At 43.1% G+C, this 19,893-nt stretch overlaps 1 protein-coding gene across 2 annotated transcripts in view; it reads right to left on the bottom strand.

Annotated features, from left to right (window-relative positions):
- Nucleotides 1-9,364: 9,364 nt before the first annotated feature.
- Nucleotides 9,365-19,893, bottom strand: part of LOC311234371 (histone-lysine N-methyltransferase PRDM7-like) — a 35,781-nt gene continuing 25,252 nt past the window's right edge. For both annotated transcript variants that reach the window (XM_084321528.1, XM_084321529.1), the window contains exons 7-12: nt 17,979-18,122; nt 17,495-17,568; nt 15,934-16,124; nt 14,437-14,654; nt 12,871-13,325; nt 9,365-10,024 (exon numbers count right to left, since the gene is read on the bottom strand). In XM_084321528.1, the coding sequence (XP_084177654.1) occupies nt 12,873-13,325; nt 14,437-14,654; nt 15,934-16,124; nt 17,495-17,568; nt 17,979-18,122 (1,080 nt within the window). In that variant the 3' untranslated portion in view covers nt 9,365-10,024; nt 12,871-12,872. The remainder of the gene's footprint in view (nt 10,025-12,870; nt 13,326-14,436; nt 14,655-15,933; nt 16,125-17,494; nt 17,569-17,978; nt 18,123-19,893) is intronic.

Genomic DNA, 19,893 nt, shown 5'->3' with positions numbered 1-19,893 from the left:
AAGATTTTGGCCTGTGCTACAAAACTATCAACCTCTGTAGCACCAGTGCTATGTGCAAAAAAAGTTAACGTACAGCCCTGCCTTACCCCTGCAAATTAATCCACATTATTGTTGCATAATTACAAAACGTGTTTAGTCCCTTGTTTAAGCCGAATCTGGGTTGAACATGATTTGTGGAACTCCATCTGGTGTTGTGGGCGTGGAATTCACCGACCTTTGGGAAGTATTTCGACGTGTACATGGGTATCCCAGTGGTGTAGTGCATCTTGTAGACCAGGCCTATTGCAAGTTGCTGTACTCTGTCTAGTGTCTACTCTAAGCCATCTTAGGTTGTCAAAAATGTGCAGGGGTAAGGTGGGTTTTGTGAGTAAGGCCAAGCAGTAGTCTGACCAGTTTGTTTTGTGATGTTTGTAGTCTTGTTTTTAGTGCCTTTGAGGTGCTTTGGTACCATGAGGTGCAAGCATAGTCGTAGTATCCTTGAATGAGTGCTCCTGTTAGAGTCTTCAAGGTATTCTTGTTACTCTGTTGTCTACTCTAAGCCATCCTAGGTTGTCAAAATGTGCAGGGGTAACGTGCAAAGCAACGCGAATGTGTGCAGAGGAGTGCATACGAAACGTTGGACCCTGAAAAGTGAAACGTACCTGGTCCGTAATAAATGAATGGGTGGCGTCTTCGGCATCATAGACGGTCAAAGGTGCCAGGGCTGGCGGCAGGTCCAGGTCCAGTGCTGGGGGCAGGTCCAGGTTGTCATTTGCCATCGCTGCAACAGTCTTATCCTGTGATTGATTGATTGAAAACTTTATTAACAGATTGCAGAATGGATACAATACAGTACAGCTCAACACACAATATTGTTAAGGGGATGCAGACCAGAGAAAGACTTTAGTCTTGTTTACATCAGGGTCCCCCATTTTCAATTCATCATAACATGACACACATGACATACAGATAGACAGTACTGCTACATCTATACATTTATGACATACCAGATTTACAAATACAGTACTGTTTGTGATACAAAAAGAGTCCAGAGAAGAGAGTATATACATTTGACGTAGAAACTGTACATTGGAGGAGGTTGGTAGGTGGGGAAACTGTACAATTGTACAAGCAAAACCATTGCCAATGGCATTGGAATATCGACAACCATTAATTACTAAGTTGGTCCCAAGAAGAGGGTCTCGGCCCGGGTATTATTGGGTTAGGACATTTACTGTACATTTACACGAGGGCCGTTTCGAATTGCAACGTAACGTTTACGAATAGAATAGAAGCACTTTTAATCCGAAGGAAATTCAGCACCGGTCCACACAGATAAACATTTAGCTAGTCAACTCAAAAGTAATACAGTCAAAGATATACATTCTAAAATATGTATAAGTTACTTTCTAAAATATACAGTCAAATATCAAATGTACAGGTTTTATACAGTTTATAAAACTAAAGAGCAGCGTCGTCGCCACGTGGGTCAGTAACGTTAGTGGGGATAACATTGTTTCAAAATGTCCGCTTCTTCTCCGATACACGCCTAGCTAATACACAGATAACACCTACCGCCTCTCCGTCTCCTCGGAAAACATTATTTCCCATTACCTCAGACATAATTATCATTACTTATTGACACTATATTCATTTCTTCACACACGCTGAGACACGGAGGCTTTGGCACCACGACCCAAGTTCTTCTTCCTATTGTTTTCCATTTCATGGTCAATTGCAACCAGGCGGATCATCATCGCCACCTAGTGTTGTGTTTTATTATGTCACATGGAATCTTCCCAGCCATGAATAATAAAGTCTCTACAGTCTGATAAGTAGGTTCCCAAACTTTTTCAGCTCGAGACCCAAAAGAGAAATTTGGTGTTTCCCCGGGGACCCAAACTTACAAAAATACATCATGAATTGCCATAATACATTTATATAAACTACTGATAAAGAACACAACAAACCATGAATTTCAAATGCATATGAAATGTATTTATTTAATTATAAAAGTACATCACAGCAATAATCAGAGTGTAATGTTAAGTTGCTCACCACCTCATGACATAAGTACATAAAATGTTGTAATACTTTTAAATGAACAAACATGTTCTACTCTCCTTTCATGTTCTACACATGCCTTCTCTATTTAAACGACCACATCAAACAAGAGGTGGACGCAGGCAAATACTGCGGCATGGTCATGCTGGAACAAAATTATAATAATTAATAACGTGAACAGCCAAACAAACAAACAAAATCTGATCTGAGTGAGCATGAACCCTTTCACTACCACGTCCACACTACAGACAGTTAACCCTTTTACTACCACACTACAGGTTAACCTTTCACTACCACACTACAGACAGTTAACCCTTTTACTACCACACTACAGGTTAACCATTTTACTACCACACTACAGACAGTTAACCATTTTACTACCACACTACAGACAGTTAACCCTTTTACTACCACACTACAGAAGGTTAACCTTTCACTACCACACTACAGACAGTTAACCCTTTTACTACCACACTACAGAAGGTTAACCTTTCACTACCACACTACAGACAGTTAACCCTTTTACTACCACACTACAGAAGGTTAACCTTTCACTACCACACTACAGACAGTTAACCCTTTTACTACCACACTACAGAAGGTTAAGCCTTTCACTACCACACGGCAGCAGGTTAAGCCTTTCACTACCACACTACAGAAGGTTAACCCTTTCACTACCACACTACAGAAGGTTAACCTTTCACTAAGGTTAACCCTTTCACTACCACACTACAGAAGGTTAACCTTTCACTACCACACTACAGACAGTTAACCCTTTTACTACCACACTACAGAAGGTTAACCCTTTCACTACCACACTACAGCAGGTTAAGCCTATAATTGTGTACAGCACTTTGAGCTACATGACATGTATGAAAGGTGCTTTATAAATACTTACTTACTTACTTACTACCACACTACAGAAGGTTAACCCTTTCACTACCACACTACAGAAGGTTAACCTTTCACTAAGGTTAACCCTTTCACTACCACACTACAGAAGGTTAACCTTTCACTACCACACTACAGAAGGTTAACCCTTTCACTACCACACTACAGAAGGTTAACCTTTCACTACCACACTACAGAAGGTTAACCTTTCACTAAGGTTAACCCTTTCACTACCACACTACAGAAGGTTAACCTTTCACTACCTCACAACAGAAGGTTAACCCTTTCACTACCACACTACAGACGGTTAACCCTTTCACTACCACACTACAGAAGGTTAACCTTTCACTAACACTAGACGGTTAACCCTTTCACTACCACACTACAGAAGGTTAACCTTTCACTACCACTACAGAAGGTTAACCCTTTCACTCCCACACTACAGAAGGTTAAGGTTAAGTAACCTCATGAATATTATAAGACATGTCATGGTCCAGGCGGGAGAACCACGCGACGTGACGTCACAACACTAGTTCCCAGTGGCGCGCGGCCCCCTGCTGCCATCGCGTTCATATGGCTTGAAAACTTCGCAGAATGGGTACAAATTGTACAATAATACAGTGCGGCTAAACACGACGCTGGGAATCGTGTCAAACGCTGTCTGAATGCGTGTACTCTGATAGTCAAACTATATCAATGGACCCAGTAATAATAGTTGAATGGGGGTTTTCTTTTGCCCCAAATAAAATGTCTAAAAAGCAAAACATTTGTGAATGTCTCTCATTTCACTTGGATTGTGTTAACTAGTCTAGGTGTTTGTTACTAAAAGAAGAATAGCACTAATATAATGTAATGTTATTGACTCACCTCCTGATACGAAGTCATTCTTCTACACAAGATGGTTGAACAGTCTGCTGTAACTAGCAAGAGAAACGATGGTTAACTTAGCTAACTTGTCGTGTAAAACATATATATCCATCTATCTATCAAGTCAACTCATGTTAATGAACGGTAACGTTACTTTGTAAATAATTTGACACTTGTATAACTTATAACTGCTGAAATTATAGTATATACACACTTTTCAGAGTTAGCATCAATACTACTTACCAGTTACCACCAACGAGACGATACAAGAAGATGGATAATTCGTTTCAGTTCGCGAGAGACCTAGTTATACCGTACACGCCCACCTGTCGGTGATAGGTCCGGCTAGCCAACACGTGCGCACAAGGCCACCTGTCAGTCATAGCATCTATGAGTCATAGGGCCACCTGGTCGTCCCGCGTGGAGAAGGATCCAGAATCCAGGTGCAGCACGCCGTGCTGGGAGCTGCAGTGATTGATTGAAAACTTTATTTAACTCGGTCTCACCAGCAGATGGCAGCAGTGGTGCATGTAAAAATAGGAGGTGTTGAGGATTTTGAAGATGGACACAGTTGGTTTATTGAGCTGTTGGCCAACATTTTAGATTAGATTCAAATGGATTGTCATCATGCAGCACAAGTACAGTACAAGAAAAGAAGTGTGGCATCCAACCAGAGTGCAAATGTAACAGTAAAGTGTAATAGTAATATACAATGTACAGGTGATTAAACTGTACTGAGTGTAGTGCTTATGAGATGTATGTAAATAGTTTTGGTATTATGTACACTGATACAGGTATTAAGACACTATGTAGTAGGTAAAGGATATTCTGTACAGATATAGTATCTATAGCTATGTTAAAACGATTGAGTATGAGTAGGTAAGGGATATGTACAAATATATTTATATATATATTATATATATAGTAACTAGTACAGATATGTAGGATTATATATGCAGGTATGTGGATAGATGTGTGTGTGTATATACACGTTAAGAATAAATATATACAGCAGTATTGTACATGCTATCATACAGAGTTACATGGGTTATATTATATGTAGATATATAGAAGGATATTCAGACATGATATATAACTAGGCATAAAATATATAAATGAGTACTACGGAGTATAGTGCTAATCAGATTTATGTACAGAGTTGTATTAATGTGTGATACAGGTATAAAGACTGCTATAGTAAGGCAAAGGATGTGTGCAGATATGGTATCTAGATATATGCAGTGATTGATTAAAAACTGTATTAACAGATTGCAGAACGGGTACAATACAGTACGGCTCAATACACACAATTGTTAAGGGGATGCAGACCAGAGAAAGACTTTCGTGTTGTTTATATCAGGGTCCCCCATTTTCAATTCATCAGGACATTATGACATACAGATAGACATGATCCTAAACGTTATGACTGATCATGTTATGTTTATTTAGGATCCTCATTAGTTATTACATCAGTAAGAACTATTCTTCCTGGGGTCCACACAAAAGACAAAATAAGACATGCAATGCACTGTCCTTTATAAACCAAGTTATGGCGTTGTGGTTCAACATTAAAGTACGTTTTCTCAAAATCTGATTGTGTCTTTCTAGTCATATAATTGAGACTGAGGTTGATTTATATGAGTAAATGCTTTTATTAACAGGTCTAAAATGGTCAGCAGAGTGTAGCTGAACAAATGGACAACTCTCACATGAACACACTTCTATCCCCAGGCCCTCATGCTCAATGACAATAACAGTATGTAACTAACCATCAAATACTCACAGCACACATCCACACTCACTTTAAATAAACAACTCACTGTAGCGCCCACTTTAGACACTTTAACACACTTATATACTATATTTATACATTTTATTGGTAGAGATTTGCACTACAACTCATACCTCATTGCACCTTACCCTAAGTTGTACCGCATCCCATTTCTGCATTGTACTGTATATTGTAACTCAGTTACTAATTTGTTCTACTCTGTATTGTATATATATATGTATATTGAACACTTTTGTTTACACTTGTTTACGTACTTTTGACTTTCTATTTTATACTTTATCTATTTTTTATCTAGCACTCCGGAGCAAAAACAGAAAAAAAGCATTTCATATAAAAGTATTCTGTATTTTTGTATGACAACTAATAAAGAAACTTGAACTTGAACACACACACTGACACGCTGTTGTGTGTGTACATTGGCCAATCAGTTTGGGCTCTCGGGGCTGAGCCCCCCTAAAGGTCTGACGCTAGAGCCGCCCCTGGTCTAGACAGCACCAGGGTACAAACAGACTCTACTCATTAGTCCCTGCGGTCAGTTGTATTTCTTTTAATTATTCATTGTGATTTCTCTACTATTGTGTCCCTGTGTCTGATAAATGGTTACCGCTTGCTGTACCATAAACTGCCACTTGGGGTCAATAAAGAGCTACTTGACAACTTGACCTAGATACTAGCACAGTAGACAGTAGTATAGGCATAGATGGTACATAATGATGTAGGCCAATATGTGGAGCTTTGTACAAATACACATTTTCATTTCAAATTGTATTATAGGCCTACGTTACTGTCTTTATTCATGCTATAAATACCTTCAGGTAAACATGACGACCTCTCCGTCCAGAACAGAGCGACTGCCATGCACCGGTCAGAAAACAATTATGAACGGAGTGAACAATGAATACCATCAAAAACGTTGCTTCAGGCACGAGACACCCTTACTGTACAATATACACAACATATAACAAATAACACTGCATGGCAGCATGTAGGGTGTATATATATATATTTACTGTATACATCTATCCACATCCGTCTGTAAATACCTGCATACAATCCTTTTTATATATCTAGATACCATATCTGCACACATCCTTTGCCTTACTATACCAGTCTTTATACCTGTATCACACATTAATACAACTCTGTACATAAATCTGATTAGCACTATACTCCATAGTACTCATTTATATATTTAATATCCATGTGTCTGAATATAATCCTTCTATATATCTACTTAATTAAACATCTGCATATAACCGATGTAACTCTGTATGATAGAATGTACAATAATGCTGTATATATTTATTCTTAACGTGTATATATATATACACACACACATCTATCCACATACCTGCATATAATCCTACATATCTGTAGTTATATAAATACGTTGTACATATCCCTTACCTACTCACTCAATCGTTTTAACATAGCTATAGATACTATATCTGTACATAATATCCTTTACCTACCCTTACTAGTTAGGCTGCTGGCCAGTATGACTTACTACCATAGTGTCTTAATACCTGTGTCACTGTACATATTAATACTACAACTCTGTACATAAATCTGATTAGCACTATACTCCATAGTACTCATTTATATATTTTATACCTAGTTATATATCATGTGTCTGAATATCCTTCTATATATCTACATCTGCATATAACCCATGTAACTCTGTATGATAGCATGTACAATACTGCTGTATATATTTATTCTTAACGTGTATATATATAAACACACATCTATCCACATACCTGCATATATAATCCTACATATCTGTACTAGTTACTATATATATATTTAAATACATTTGTACATATCCCTTACCTACTCATACTCAATCGTTTTAACATAGCTATAGATACTATATCTGTACAGAATATCCTTTACCTACTACATAGTGTCTTAATACCTGTATCAGTGTACATAATACCAAAACTATTTACATACATCTCATAAGCACTACACTCAGTCCAGTTTAATCACCTGTACATTGTATATTACTATTACACTTTACTGTTACATTTGCACTCTGGTTGGATGCCACACTTCTTTTCGTTGTACTGTACTTGTGCTGCATGATGACAATCCATTTTAATCTAATCTAAAATGTTGGCCAACAGCTCAATAAACCAACTGTGTCCATCTTCAAAATCCTCAACACCTCCTATTTTTACATGCACCACTGCTGCCATCTGCTGGTGAGACCGAGTTAAGACAGGGACACGGCAAGTTCACCATCTTCATTTTATTCAAATGTTTTTACGGCCAAAAATAACTTTCATGTTGTCCAAGATGGGAATATAAAAATAACTTCCATGTTGTCCAAGATGGGAATATAAAAATAACTTCCATGTTATCCAAGATGGGAATATAAAAATAACATTCTTTGACATCTTTTAAAAAATAACTCATGTACCAAAAGCAAGCTCCGCCCCTTCGACACACATCGATATGACCGCCATACTATGTTCACCCCAAAATAATGACCCATCTCTTCTGCAAAGTCATCACATTAATGTCGGCTAAGCTGCACCGTTTCCTGCCAATCTCATTACACAGGAATCTGCAGAGCTTTTGAAAAGAAGAATCTGCCTCCAGTGTTCCTCCATGTTTAATGAACCATTCAACATGGCGTTAGTACAGTAAGTACAGTGTTCCTCCATGTTTAATGAACCATTCAACATGGCGTTAGTACAGTAAGTACAGTGTTCCTCCATGTTTAATGAACCATTCAACATGGCGTTAGTACAGTAAGTACAGTGTTCCTCCATGTTTAATGAACCATTCAACATGGCGTTAGTACAGTAAGTACAGTGTTCCTCCATGTTTAATGAACCATTCAACATGGCGTTAGTACAGTAAAGTGTTCCTCCATGTTTAATGAACCATTCAACATGGCGTTAGTACAGTAAGTACAGTGTTCCTCCATGTTTAATGAACCATTCAACATGGCGTTAGTACAGTAAAGTGTTCCTCCATGTTTAATGAACCATTCAACATGGCGTTAGTACAGCAAGTACAGTAAATTACAAGAGAACATTCTAAATTAAACCTAGGACACGGGATGAGCCACGACGGGTAGCTAACAGAAAGGAAGGGCTGAGGAGACGAGGAATGTATTAAACCGATGGTACTCAACCCGTGGTGTCGGGACAGAGAGGTGAGCCGGGAGAGAGCGTTCAGGGGTCGGACCGAGAGAGCGTTCTGACGGGGGTCACAGAGGGGTCAGGACCGAGAGAGCGTTCTGACGGGGGTCACAGAGGGGTCAGGACCGAGAGAGCGTTCTGACGGGGGTCACAGAGGGGTCAGGACCGAGAGAGTGTTCTGACGGGGGTCACAGAGGGGTCAGGACCGAGAGAGCGTTCTGACGGGGGTCACAGAGGGGTCAGGACCGAGAGAGCGTTCTGACGGGGGTCACAGAGGGGTCAGGACCGAGAGAGCGTTCTGACGGGGGTCACAGAGGGGTCAGGACCGAGAGAGCGTTCTGACGGGGGTCACAGAGGGGTCAGGACCGAGAGAGCGTTCTGACGGGGGTCACAGAGGGGTCAGGACCGAGAGAGTGTTCTGACGGGGGTCACAGAGGGGTCAGGACCGAGAGAGCGTTCTGACGGGGGTCACAGAGGGGTCACAGAGGGGTCAGGACCGGGAGAGCGTTCTGACGGGGGTCACAGAGGGGTCAGGACCGAGAGAGCGTTCTGACGGGGGTCACAGAGGGGTCACAGAGGGGTCAGGACCGAGAGAGCGTTCTGACGGGGGTCACAGAGGGGTCACAGAGGGGTCAGGACCGAGAGAGCGTTCTGACGGGGGTCACAGAGGGGTCAGGACCGAGAGAGTGTTCTGACGGGGGTCACAGAGGGGTCAGGACCGAGAGAGCGTTCTGACGGGGGTCACAGAGGGGTCAGGACCGAGAGAGCGTTCTGACGGGGGTCACAGAGGGGTCAGGACCGAGAGAGTGTTCTGACGGGGGTCACAGAGGGGTCAGGACCGAGAGAGCGTTCTGACGGGGGTCAGAGGGGTCAGGACCGAGAGAGTGTTCCGACGGGGGTCACAGAGGGGGTCAGGTGGAAGTAGAGGCTGTACGCCCCCTGGTGGTCAGGTAACAGTAGAGGCTGTACGCCCCCTGGTGGTCGGGTGGAAGTAGAGGCTGTACGCCCCCTGGTGGTCAGGTGGAAGTAGAGGCTGCACGCCCCCTGGTGGTCAGGTGGAAGTAGAGGCTGCACGCCCCCTGGTGGTCAGGTGGAAGTAGAGGCTGTACGCCCCCTGGTGGTCAGGTGGAAGTAGAGGCTGTACGCCCCCTGGTGGTCAGGTGGAAGTAGAGGCTGTACGCCCCCTGGTGGTCAGGTGGAAGTAGAGCCTGTACGCCCCCTGGTGGTCAGGTGGAAGTCGTCGCTCTTGGTCCACCGTCTTCCTCAGGTCCACATCCTGGACGCACACAAACACAAACAAACACACAGAAGCCAGGTGAGTGAGCGACAGTGACTCAGGAGGTAGATCCGGAGGTTCACGGTTAGATTCCCGCACCTCCCGGGCAGTGTGTCGAAGTGTCCTTGAGCAAGACACTTAACCCCTAACTAACCCCATGAGCAGGTTGGCACCTTGCATGGTCGCCTCCGCCATCGGTGTGTGAATGTGTGAGTGAACGGGTCAAATGTGAGGAACAAATCGTAAAGCGCTTTGGATAAAAGCGGTTATATAAATGCAGCCCTTTACCATTATAGTAGACATGAAACAGGAAATGCCCTTTGAATGGTTAATAGGCTACATGTCATGCATATTAAAAGAACACGCCAACATCATAGGAAAGGTGCTCACCGTCTTCTCCAGAGTCAGACAAGAAGATGGAAATACATTTCCTCTGTGCGTTCGGTAGAAAGCTATCCGGCTGCAAGCTAGCCTAGCTTAGCACAAATGAATGGAAGCGGATACGGACCAACTAGCCCAGCTGTTGGCCAAAACACCTCTTACTGAGTTTTATGCTAGGCTAATGGTCCGTATCTGCTTCTATTAATTTGTGCTAAGCTAGGCTAGCTTGCAGCCGGATAGCTTTCTACTGAACGCACAGTCGCACAGAGAATAAATTGGTATCCATCTTCTTGTCTCTCTCTGGAGAAGACGGTGAGCACCTTTCCCGTAATGTTGGTGTGTTCCTGTGGCCCAGAGGAGAGAAATAGCTGCGTGGATAATAAGCCTATTTGTTCATCCTTTGATATTCATTTAATCACAGCCAACACACAGCTAGTGATACAGTCTGGTGATTTTCCAGAGATGTTTTGGTTGTGAAAGAAGGCTACCGGGATTCCTACAAATGATGTTGATTAGGTTTGATGAGATTATGAAAAAGTGGAATGTCACCGGTTGGGAATGTCGTGTCTTTAGAAGATACTAGGATGTGATGTTGTGTCTTTAGAAGATACTAGGATGTGATGATGTGTCTTTAGAAGATACTAGGATGTGATGATGTGTCTTTAGAAGATACTAGGATGTGATGATGTGTCTTTAGAAGATACTAGGATGTGATGATGTGTCTTTAGAAGATACTAGGATGTGATGATGTGTCTTTAGAAGATACTAGGATGTGATGATGTGTCTTTAGAAGATACTAGGATGTGATGTCGTGTCTTTAGAAGATACTAGGATGTGATGTCGTGTCTTTAGAAGATACTAGGATGTGATGATGTGTCTTTAGAAGATACTAGGATGTGATGATGTGTCTTTAGAAGATACTAGGATGTGATGATGTGTCTTTAGAAGATACTAGGATGTGATGATGTGTCTTTAGAAGATACTAGGATGTGATGATGTGTCTTTAGAAGATACTAGGATGTGATGATGTGTCTTTAGAAGATACTAGGATGTGATGATGTGTCTTTAGAAGATACTAGGATGTGATGATGTGTCTTTAGAAGATACTAGGATGTGATGATGTGTCTTTAGAAGATACTAGGATGTGATGATGCGTCTTTAGAAGATACTAGGATGTGATGATGTGTCTTTAGAAGATACTAGGATGTGATGATGTGTCTTTAGAAGACAGGGTTCCCAGACATTGCAAAATGAAATTCAAGGACTTTCAAGTACTTTTCCCAGCACTATTTTTCATTAAACATTTTTATTCAATTAACTTTTAAATGCTGTTTTTTTATTATAGGAAAAAAATATGATCCAATATTTATGACTTAAAACCAATTAGTTAGACTTTAAATAAAAAAAAATCTATTTCTTGACATTTTTTATCATGGATGAACAAAACGTTCAATACGAATGGTTGATTTTAATTTCAAGGACTTCCAGGCCTCGACTTTAAAAAAAAATGTATCAAGCACTTTAACTCATTCAGCGCCAGGGGTCGCTGTCTACCTTCTGGGTAGAATGCCATCGCTGTAAGTCAATGGGGAGACTAAGAAACTTGCGAGTGCTTAAAATATATCTTATATTATAGCTATGGGTCTAATAACAGTCGATTGTCAGTGAGTTGCTTCTGGTCAACACGCAAAAAACAGATTGTACTTTCATCCGTACATTTCCGTTTTGAATACGAGTATAGTTTGGGTGATTCTTAGTAATCCCAGGAAAAGACACGATAATAGCCCTTTAGTGAAATCCACTTATTATTACGTTGTAATTTTTCGCCCAATTATCGAATCTTCCTGAAATCAACGCTAGATTATAGTTATTATCCTTCCTCGTGCACCCATGATGTAATTCTGTAATTCTGCAAAAAGAATTATCCAATTATCTGATCACCATTCCAAATACTGCTTGCGGAGGTCCGTCCCACGTTGTCCGGCATTGCGTATGAAGGGGGGGGGGGGTATTTAAACCCCGCCCGCACGGCTCAGATCGGCCCAGAAAAGAAACGACATAGTTTCTCATGATAACATCAGGCTGGATGGATGAAAAATGTATGGATATAGCTAATAAAAGAAATAACGATTAAAACCAGTTTTCTCGTGATTGGCGCTCAACGGTTGGCGAGTTAACCCGACTTTTCTCGTGATTGGCGCTGAATGAGTTGAGCACTTCAAGGACCTTGTGCCAACCCTGCCTACCGTGCCGCTGGCTGGGAAGACAGGAGCACATGACCACAGCACCATTCAAGACGGCACTAGTCAAACCGTTGGAACACGGCCTTTAGGAACGGCTTTTATGCAGGGTTTCTGCAGGGTCCTAAAGTCTTAAATTTAATCAGAATTTTAGGCCTTAAAAAGACTTAAATATGATATTGATATATATATATATATACAGAACCTAGAGGTGTGAGTGCTCACCTTCACACTTGTGTGTCTTGTCCTGTGTGGGTCAGCAGGTGGTGCTTGAGGGTATCCAACCTACTGAAGCTCCTCCCACACTGTATACACTGGTAGGGCTTCTCGCCAGTGTGGGTGAGCTTGTGGCGGGTCAGGCTACCCAAGTCACTGAAGCTCCTCCCACACTGATCACACTGGTAGGGCTTCTCGCCAGTGTGGGTCCGCTTGTGGCGCGTCAGGTCACCCAAGTTCCTGAAGCTCCTCCCACACTGATCACACTGGTGGGGCTTCTCTCCAGTGTGGGTCAGTAGGTGTATCTTGAGGCTACCTAACCTACTGAAGCTGCTCCCACACTGATCACACTGGTGGGGCTTCTCGCCAGTGTGGGTCCGCTTGTGGCCCGTCAGGTGATGTAATAAACTGAAGCTCCTCCCACACTGCTCACACTGGTGGGGCTTCTCTCCTGTGTGAGTCAGCTGGAACAGAAAACAAGGAGGGGTCAGACTGCTAGGAGCAGAAAACAAGGAGGGGTCAGACTGCTAGGAGCAGAAAACAAGGATGGGTCAGACTGCTAGGAGCAGAAAACAAGGAGGGGTCAGACTTAGGGATGGGTACCTTTCACATTTGAACCGATACCGGTACCTGTGAATCGATACCGGTACCCAACGGTACCTTTTTTCGGTACTTAAAAAAAAAATTTTTTTTCTCTTTTCATGTCAACGTTCACACGCACAATATATGCTTACCTAGGATTTGACTTGATTCAACAACAAAGCAGTCGGAGCAATGACAAGCCGAAAACTGTCGAAATTTAATTTACCTACCTCAGTCGTAAAAAAAAAATCCAAACTTCAAATAACTACAATTTCGACAGTTTTCGGCTCGTCATTGCTCCGACTGCTTTGTTGTTGAATCAAGTCAAATCCTAGGTAAGCATATATTGTGCGTGTGAACGTTGACATGAAAAGAAAAAAGTAAAGAGAAAAAAAAAAGTAAAAAAAAAAGAATTAATAAAAAATATTTTTTTTTAGGTTTCTCACTTGATTCGATACTCGGTAGTACCGACGTGTTTCGGTTCGGTACCTCAAAAGTACCGAATTCAGTACCCATCCCTAGTCAGACTGCTAGGAGACGAAAACAAGGAGGGGTCAGACTGCTAGGAGCAGAAAACAAGGAGGGGTCAGACTGCTAGGAGCAGAAAACAAGGAGGGGTCAGACTGCTCGGAGCAGCAGTCACCACTAGGGGCAGAGTGGGTAATATCTTAAAACAACAGGAAAGAAATAGCTCTCTGAAAGAGACTAGTGGACACACATAGTAGAAGTAGCCAGCTCACGGTGTTCCATGTAGAGAAACAAAGCCACAGATGATGGACCTGGACCAGATAACTGCTGGCGATTATGATCATAATATTTCAGATATTGTCAGTAAGCTGAAAGTTATACTGGTAAACTAGTCAGATTCCTAGTCATGGTTGTATTGTCCTGCGTTGTAAACCCCACATACCTGGTGCTCCAAACAGGATAAAACAAACACTTAAAATTAATTGCAGATACTATTTGACTAATGACCTTCTTTCATTTCATTACCTGGCAGGGGGGCGGGGCAGACGGGGTCCCAGAGGAGGTGCCTGGTTGAGAGGCTGTGGAGGGGAGGAGCCTCTCTGGGCGGATCTGTCCACTTGTCAGCAGCTGAAAGTACAGATCATGATGCCTCCTCTTCAGGTGCTTGTGGAGGAAGATCTGAGAGGTGAAGCCGTACTGACACTCAGCCGGACATGGAAACACTGGAGACTGGTTCTTCACTCCTGAGTGTGTGTGTGTGAGTGTGAGTGTGAGTGTGAGAGAGAGAGAGAGAGAGAGATGGAGAAATCGAGCAGATTAGGAGCGAAGTCAGATGAGTAATGGAAATGATGTGTAATGAATCAATACAACTAGGACGGACATAGGCCTGCCACGATAACACATTTTGCTGGGCGATTAATTGCCCCCGAAAATATCGCGATAAGCGATATTATTGCGACCGGTTAGAGAATTTTTTTTGAGAAATTTATTTCCCAAAACTTTTATTTTGATTTGAAGCCCACCGCTCTGTCTTTTCCGGTTTTAGACTTTTATTTTGAAGCCCACCGACCGGACCGGAAGTATTGTTGTGATTATCCTAAGCAGAACATATGAGCCGACAACTTGTCTCGTCCGGTTGTTTTTGAGCTAATAACAAATGTTGAGATTGTTGGTGAACAACTAACTTTAGGTTAGTTTTAACGTTAGCTACTAACGTTAGATGCAGCTACTACAGGCAATCAACGATGAGGAGGAAGCGTCAAAGCCGTATAGAATAGAATAGCTGTGGTGCGTAAGCACTGCAGCACGACTCGAAACTACCGGAGTGTTATAATAAATTAATTCATGTTTAACTTGTCCCCGTGTCCAGTCCTTTGACTAGCCCCACCCGTTCATTGTAAACAATGATGCATGTAATTGTATTAACGTTATTCTGTGTTGTACTTGTAGCTATGCTATACGTTGTATTTCGTTTGTTAGCTATTTAGCTAATGTTGTTAGCATGGAATGAGAATCAACGCTCTATCTTTCATCTTTATTTAGCAGTCCAGTTTCTCCGGGCAGTAGCGAGTAACTACTTGGGTCTAAAAATAGCTAACGTTACACTACAAATAATGCTACTTGGTTAAAAGGAGCAACACTATTGAGAAATGTAGTTAAACTATGTGGCGTTGCCCCACGGAGCTCCCGTGCTGTACTCTAGTAACGTCAGCGGCCCGCCTCCCAACACGGACAGTGACTGACAAGGGGCACTGGTTCCGCCTCATTAAAACAAACGCGCAAATAGCAATTAATCGCGCCCGTCAAAATCATTGCATTCATTTTAATTATCGCAGCAATTAATCGATTTATTGCTTATCGCGGCAGGCCTAGGCGGACAGGAGGATTCTTGTTGGTGGGGTCTATATTATTCCAGACTGGCAAAGGAACCATGTGATTTACAGATCTCTGATGCGTTACACCCCAAATCAGATGAATAGACGTAAGGATGAGGACATGCACACAGACAGACAGACAGATTACCTTCAGTAGAACTCTTCCTGTGCCAAAGTTCCTCGAAGATGAGCCCCAGGTGTGCGGCGTACTCGTCCCCGTACCACACCAGGAGCTCATCTCCTGGAGCCACATGACACCAAGACCGGTAGAAGATCAGGCCACGGTGTTGGAACGCTACCAGGTTTTGTTCCTCCTCATTACGGGCACAGTTCACATATCTGAGAGAGAGAGAGAGAGAGAGAGAGAGAGAGAGAGAGAGACAGAGACAGAGAGAGAGAGAGACAGAGAGAGAGAGAGACAGAGAGAGAGAGAGAGAGAGAGAGAGAGAGAGACAGAGAGAGAGAGAGAGACAGAGAGAGAGAGAGAGAGAGAGAGACAGAGAGAGAGAGAGAGAGATTACTTCTACTACTGTAATTGATAGTCTTAGGGGCCGTGTCCACAGATAGTGTTTTTTTCAAGGCGGACCGCTTTGAAAATCTAAAATATGCTCAGAGCGTTGCCAGAACTCCCGACCTCAATCTGCTTTAGTCTCGCGACTCCCGCGGCTCCGCCACTTGCTCGATTTTGATTGGTCGGTCGAAAAAAGTGACCTTGATGAGCGGCGCTCCTCTCCAAAAGTTGAACCATTTTCAACTTTATGCGCTGGGTGTGAGGTTTGGTGCAATCCCCGCCACACGCTTTTTGAGCGATTGCCACTTTCATCACGCAGCTGTCATAGTTTGTGATTAGCGCCCCAGAGGGCTTTATATACCTGGACCTTCCTTCTATCGTTGTCGGGTCGTTCTGGAATACAACTGCATTTGCCTGCTTTTTCCCCGTTGCTGTTCCTGGTCTACTTTCTCTCCAGGACCTTTCTGTGGAGAACCGCTGTTGAGAACCTTGTTCCCCGTTTGGAGCTGCGCCTCGTTTTCCCGCTTTACGCGTTGCGCTTGGGTGAGTGGAACCAAACCCCTCTGTATTATTCTGATTGTGTGTTTTAGAAGAGACACTGAAGATTTCGTTACCCCTCTGGATTGGCTAATTGTGTGTTGTGGGGAACACTGAAGACTGTCACTGTCAATTGGTTCTGGACACAGCTAAGGGAGGAGGGAACCACACTGCCTCTGTGTTTCGTTGGACTGTTTCTGATACCTCTCTCTCTCTCTCTCCATTTTCCACCTTGAGTAAAAGCTGGGAGTATCTGCAGAGCCGCTACAACGTCACATGCCATTTCCCCACCGCTATCACTAGGAGGATTCTGCAGAGCCGCAGATGACTCTGCCGAAGGCAGTCTCCCTGTTTGTTTGATAATTGTACTTTACCCTTTTTTGACTCAGTAAATAAATACGCCCTAGTATTTGGCTAACTCTGAACTACCCGTCTGTGCCGTTGCGTTTGAGGTCGGTTACGAACCATAACACTGGGAGCGCTCCGCCCAAAAACGCTAGCCGCCGAGAGCGCTAAAACGTGAGGCGCTGGGATAAGGAGCGCGCCTGTCGCGTCTTTAGCATAGAAATTAATGACAGAAAGGAGCTGGCAACTCATAAAAAGCTGGCTGTGGACACGGGCCCTTAGTCTGTACCTTTTAAACCACAGAAGAGTTTCCTACCTCATCCAATTGGAATGAGTCGCTCTCTCTGCATCGATGTAGTCGACATGGTGTTTGTCCTTGTTGTCAAAAATCTGATAGAGAGACAAGACGTTCAACACATTTCACACAGACATCATTCCATAACAGACTCAATACAAAAGAGCACTTGGTTCATGATGCGTCAACCTTTGAGGAGGGTGGGGGGGGGGGGGGGGGGGGGGGATCACATGATATGGGGGACCCTGATGTAAACAAGACGAAAGTCTTTCTCTGGTCTGCATCCCCTTAACGATTGTATGTATTGAGCTGTACTGTATTGTACCCATTCTGCAATCCGTTAATACAATTTTCAATCGACAATCAATCAAGCACTTTCAGACACATTGGGCCTCATTCAACAATACCCCTCCCTCCTCACCATCCATGAGTAGCCGCTCTTGGCAGCCTCCTCCTCCCCTCCCTCCCTCCCTCCCTCCCCTCCTCCCCCTCCCTCCCTCCTCACCATCCATGAGTAGCCGCTCTTGGCAGCCTCCTCCTCCCCCACCTTGTCTCCCTCATATGGACCGAAGTGTGTTCCTATAGGCAGCTCTGTGTTCCCAGAGTAGAACACACCTAGACCAGCCCCTGGTATTCCAGACCTCTTCACCTGGACAGACACAGACAGGAAGACATACCAGCAGACAGGTTGAGATACAATGGAATGTTATCATTGTTCAGATAAGTTGAGATAAAAAATAAATAAATACACCTTTATTTTAGATCTCGGGAAATCATTAACACTTTGATTGCCACTCACGAGTTCTCGGATTTATAATAGTTACGTTGAAAGCCACTCACGAGATTTCTCGGATTTTTTTTTTTTTTTAGCAATCTGAAATCATATTGCATCACGCGCAAGCCTACCCTAGTCTACCCAAGGACCGCCGGCGATCAGATGTGAAAAAAGCGCCCCCCATCGTCTCCCAGATGACATCAGGGATTTTGGAATGGACTCAATGAAAGTGGATGGGGGAAAAAAAATTATTCCATTCCACATTTTCCAGTCCACTGATGCAGCCGGGGTTACCAGAGTTCATTCTGGAGACTCTGTGCCGCGGCAAGTATGAGTTCTACTGTATACACGTTAGATCTATACACTTATCGATTTTTTCGAATGGTGATCAGGAATTGGAATATACCAGTTGGATACCATCTGATGTCAGGTAAGGAATCTATGTTATCAGTGTTAGGATAATCAGACTCGTTTTGATGAAGATATAAGCCGTTTTGTGAAATGTGCTCCATCGGTTTCACTGTAAAATCCATGAGGAAATGAACACGGCTATTATCAGCGCGCGCCTCGAATGGGCGTGCGTGTACGTATACTATTGATCATCTAGCGTTTATTTGAAAACGATTCATAAATAGGCCGACAAATATCTACGTTCTGGAATATTTCAGTAAAAGACGATTATCACAGAATGGGCTGTTTTTTACCTCAAAACGGGTGCTTTTCAAAATGCTCTCAAACGGAAATGAAGCGATAAAAAACCAATCTGCCTTGACAGCACTGACTGGAAAATGATTCTTTGATAAGCGACGGGCAGATTAGACACATAGCCATAATTTAAAACATAGATTATGCGATATTAACGTTAACATTGAAGTGGATGGTGGCATTCAAGCACCAAGTCTGGCGCCACCAGGTGGCACTGAAAGTGTTAAGGGTGGCCCTCGTTTACAATGATACCAAGCTTACAAAAAACAGACCGTGCTGTTGAGATTCAAGCATATTAAAAAAGGTACAAAAAAAAATTAAATAAAGAAAATTATTAAACATTGACTACATACATAGATAAATTGTATGTAATGATAAACAATGTCATAGTAACTGGTGGGTGAGTCACATGTTTTGGTCAGTAACAGGGCTGAGTGTCTGGTCAGTAACATGGCTGAGTGTCTGGTCAGTAACAGGGCTGAGTGTCTGGTCAGTAACATGGCCGAGTGTCTGGTCAGTAACATGGCTGAGTGTCTGGTCAGTAACATGGCTGAGTGTCTGGTCAGTAACATGGCCGAGTGTCTGGTCAGTAACAGGGCTGAGTGTCTGGTCAGTAACATGGCTGAGTGTCTGGTCAGTAACAGGGCTGAGTGTCTGGTCAGTAACAGGGCTGAGTGTCTGGTCAGTAACAGGGCTGAGTGTCTGGTCAGTAACATGGCTGAGTGTCTGGTCAGTAACAGGGCTGAGTGTCTGGTCAGTAACATGGCTGAGTGTCTGGTCAGTAACATGGCTGAGTGTCTGGTCAGTAACAGGGCTGAGTGTCTGGTCAGTAACAGGGCTGAGTGTCTGGTCAGTAACATGGCTGAGTGTCTGGTCAGTAACAGGGCTGAGTGTCTGGTCAGTAACAGGGCTGAGTGTCTGGTCAGTAACATGGCTGAGT

This window comes from Notolepis coatsorum, assembly GCF_963971535.1.
Source record: "Notolepis coatsorum genome assembly, chromosome: 9".
NCBI classification, from domain to species: domain Eukaryota; kingdom Metazoa; phylum Chordata; class Actinopteri; order Aulopiformes; family Paralepididae; genus Notolepis; species Notolepis coatsorum.
This window is presented reverse-complemented; position numbering and strand designations above follow the sequence as displayed.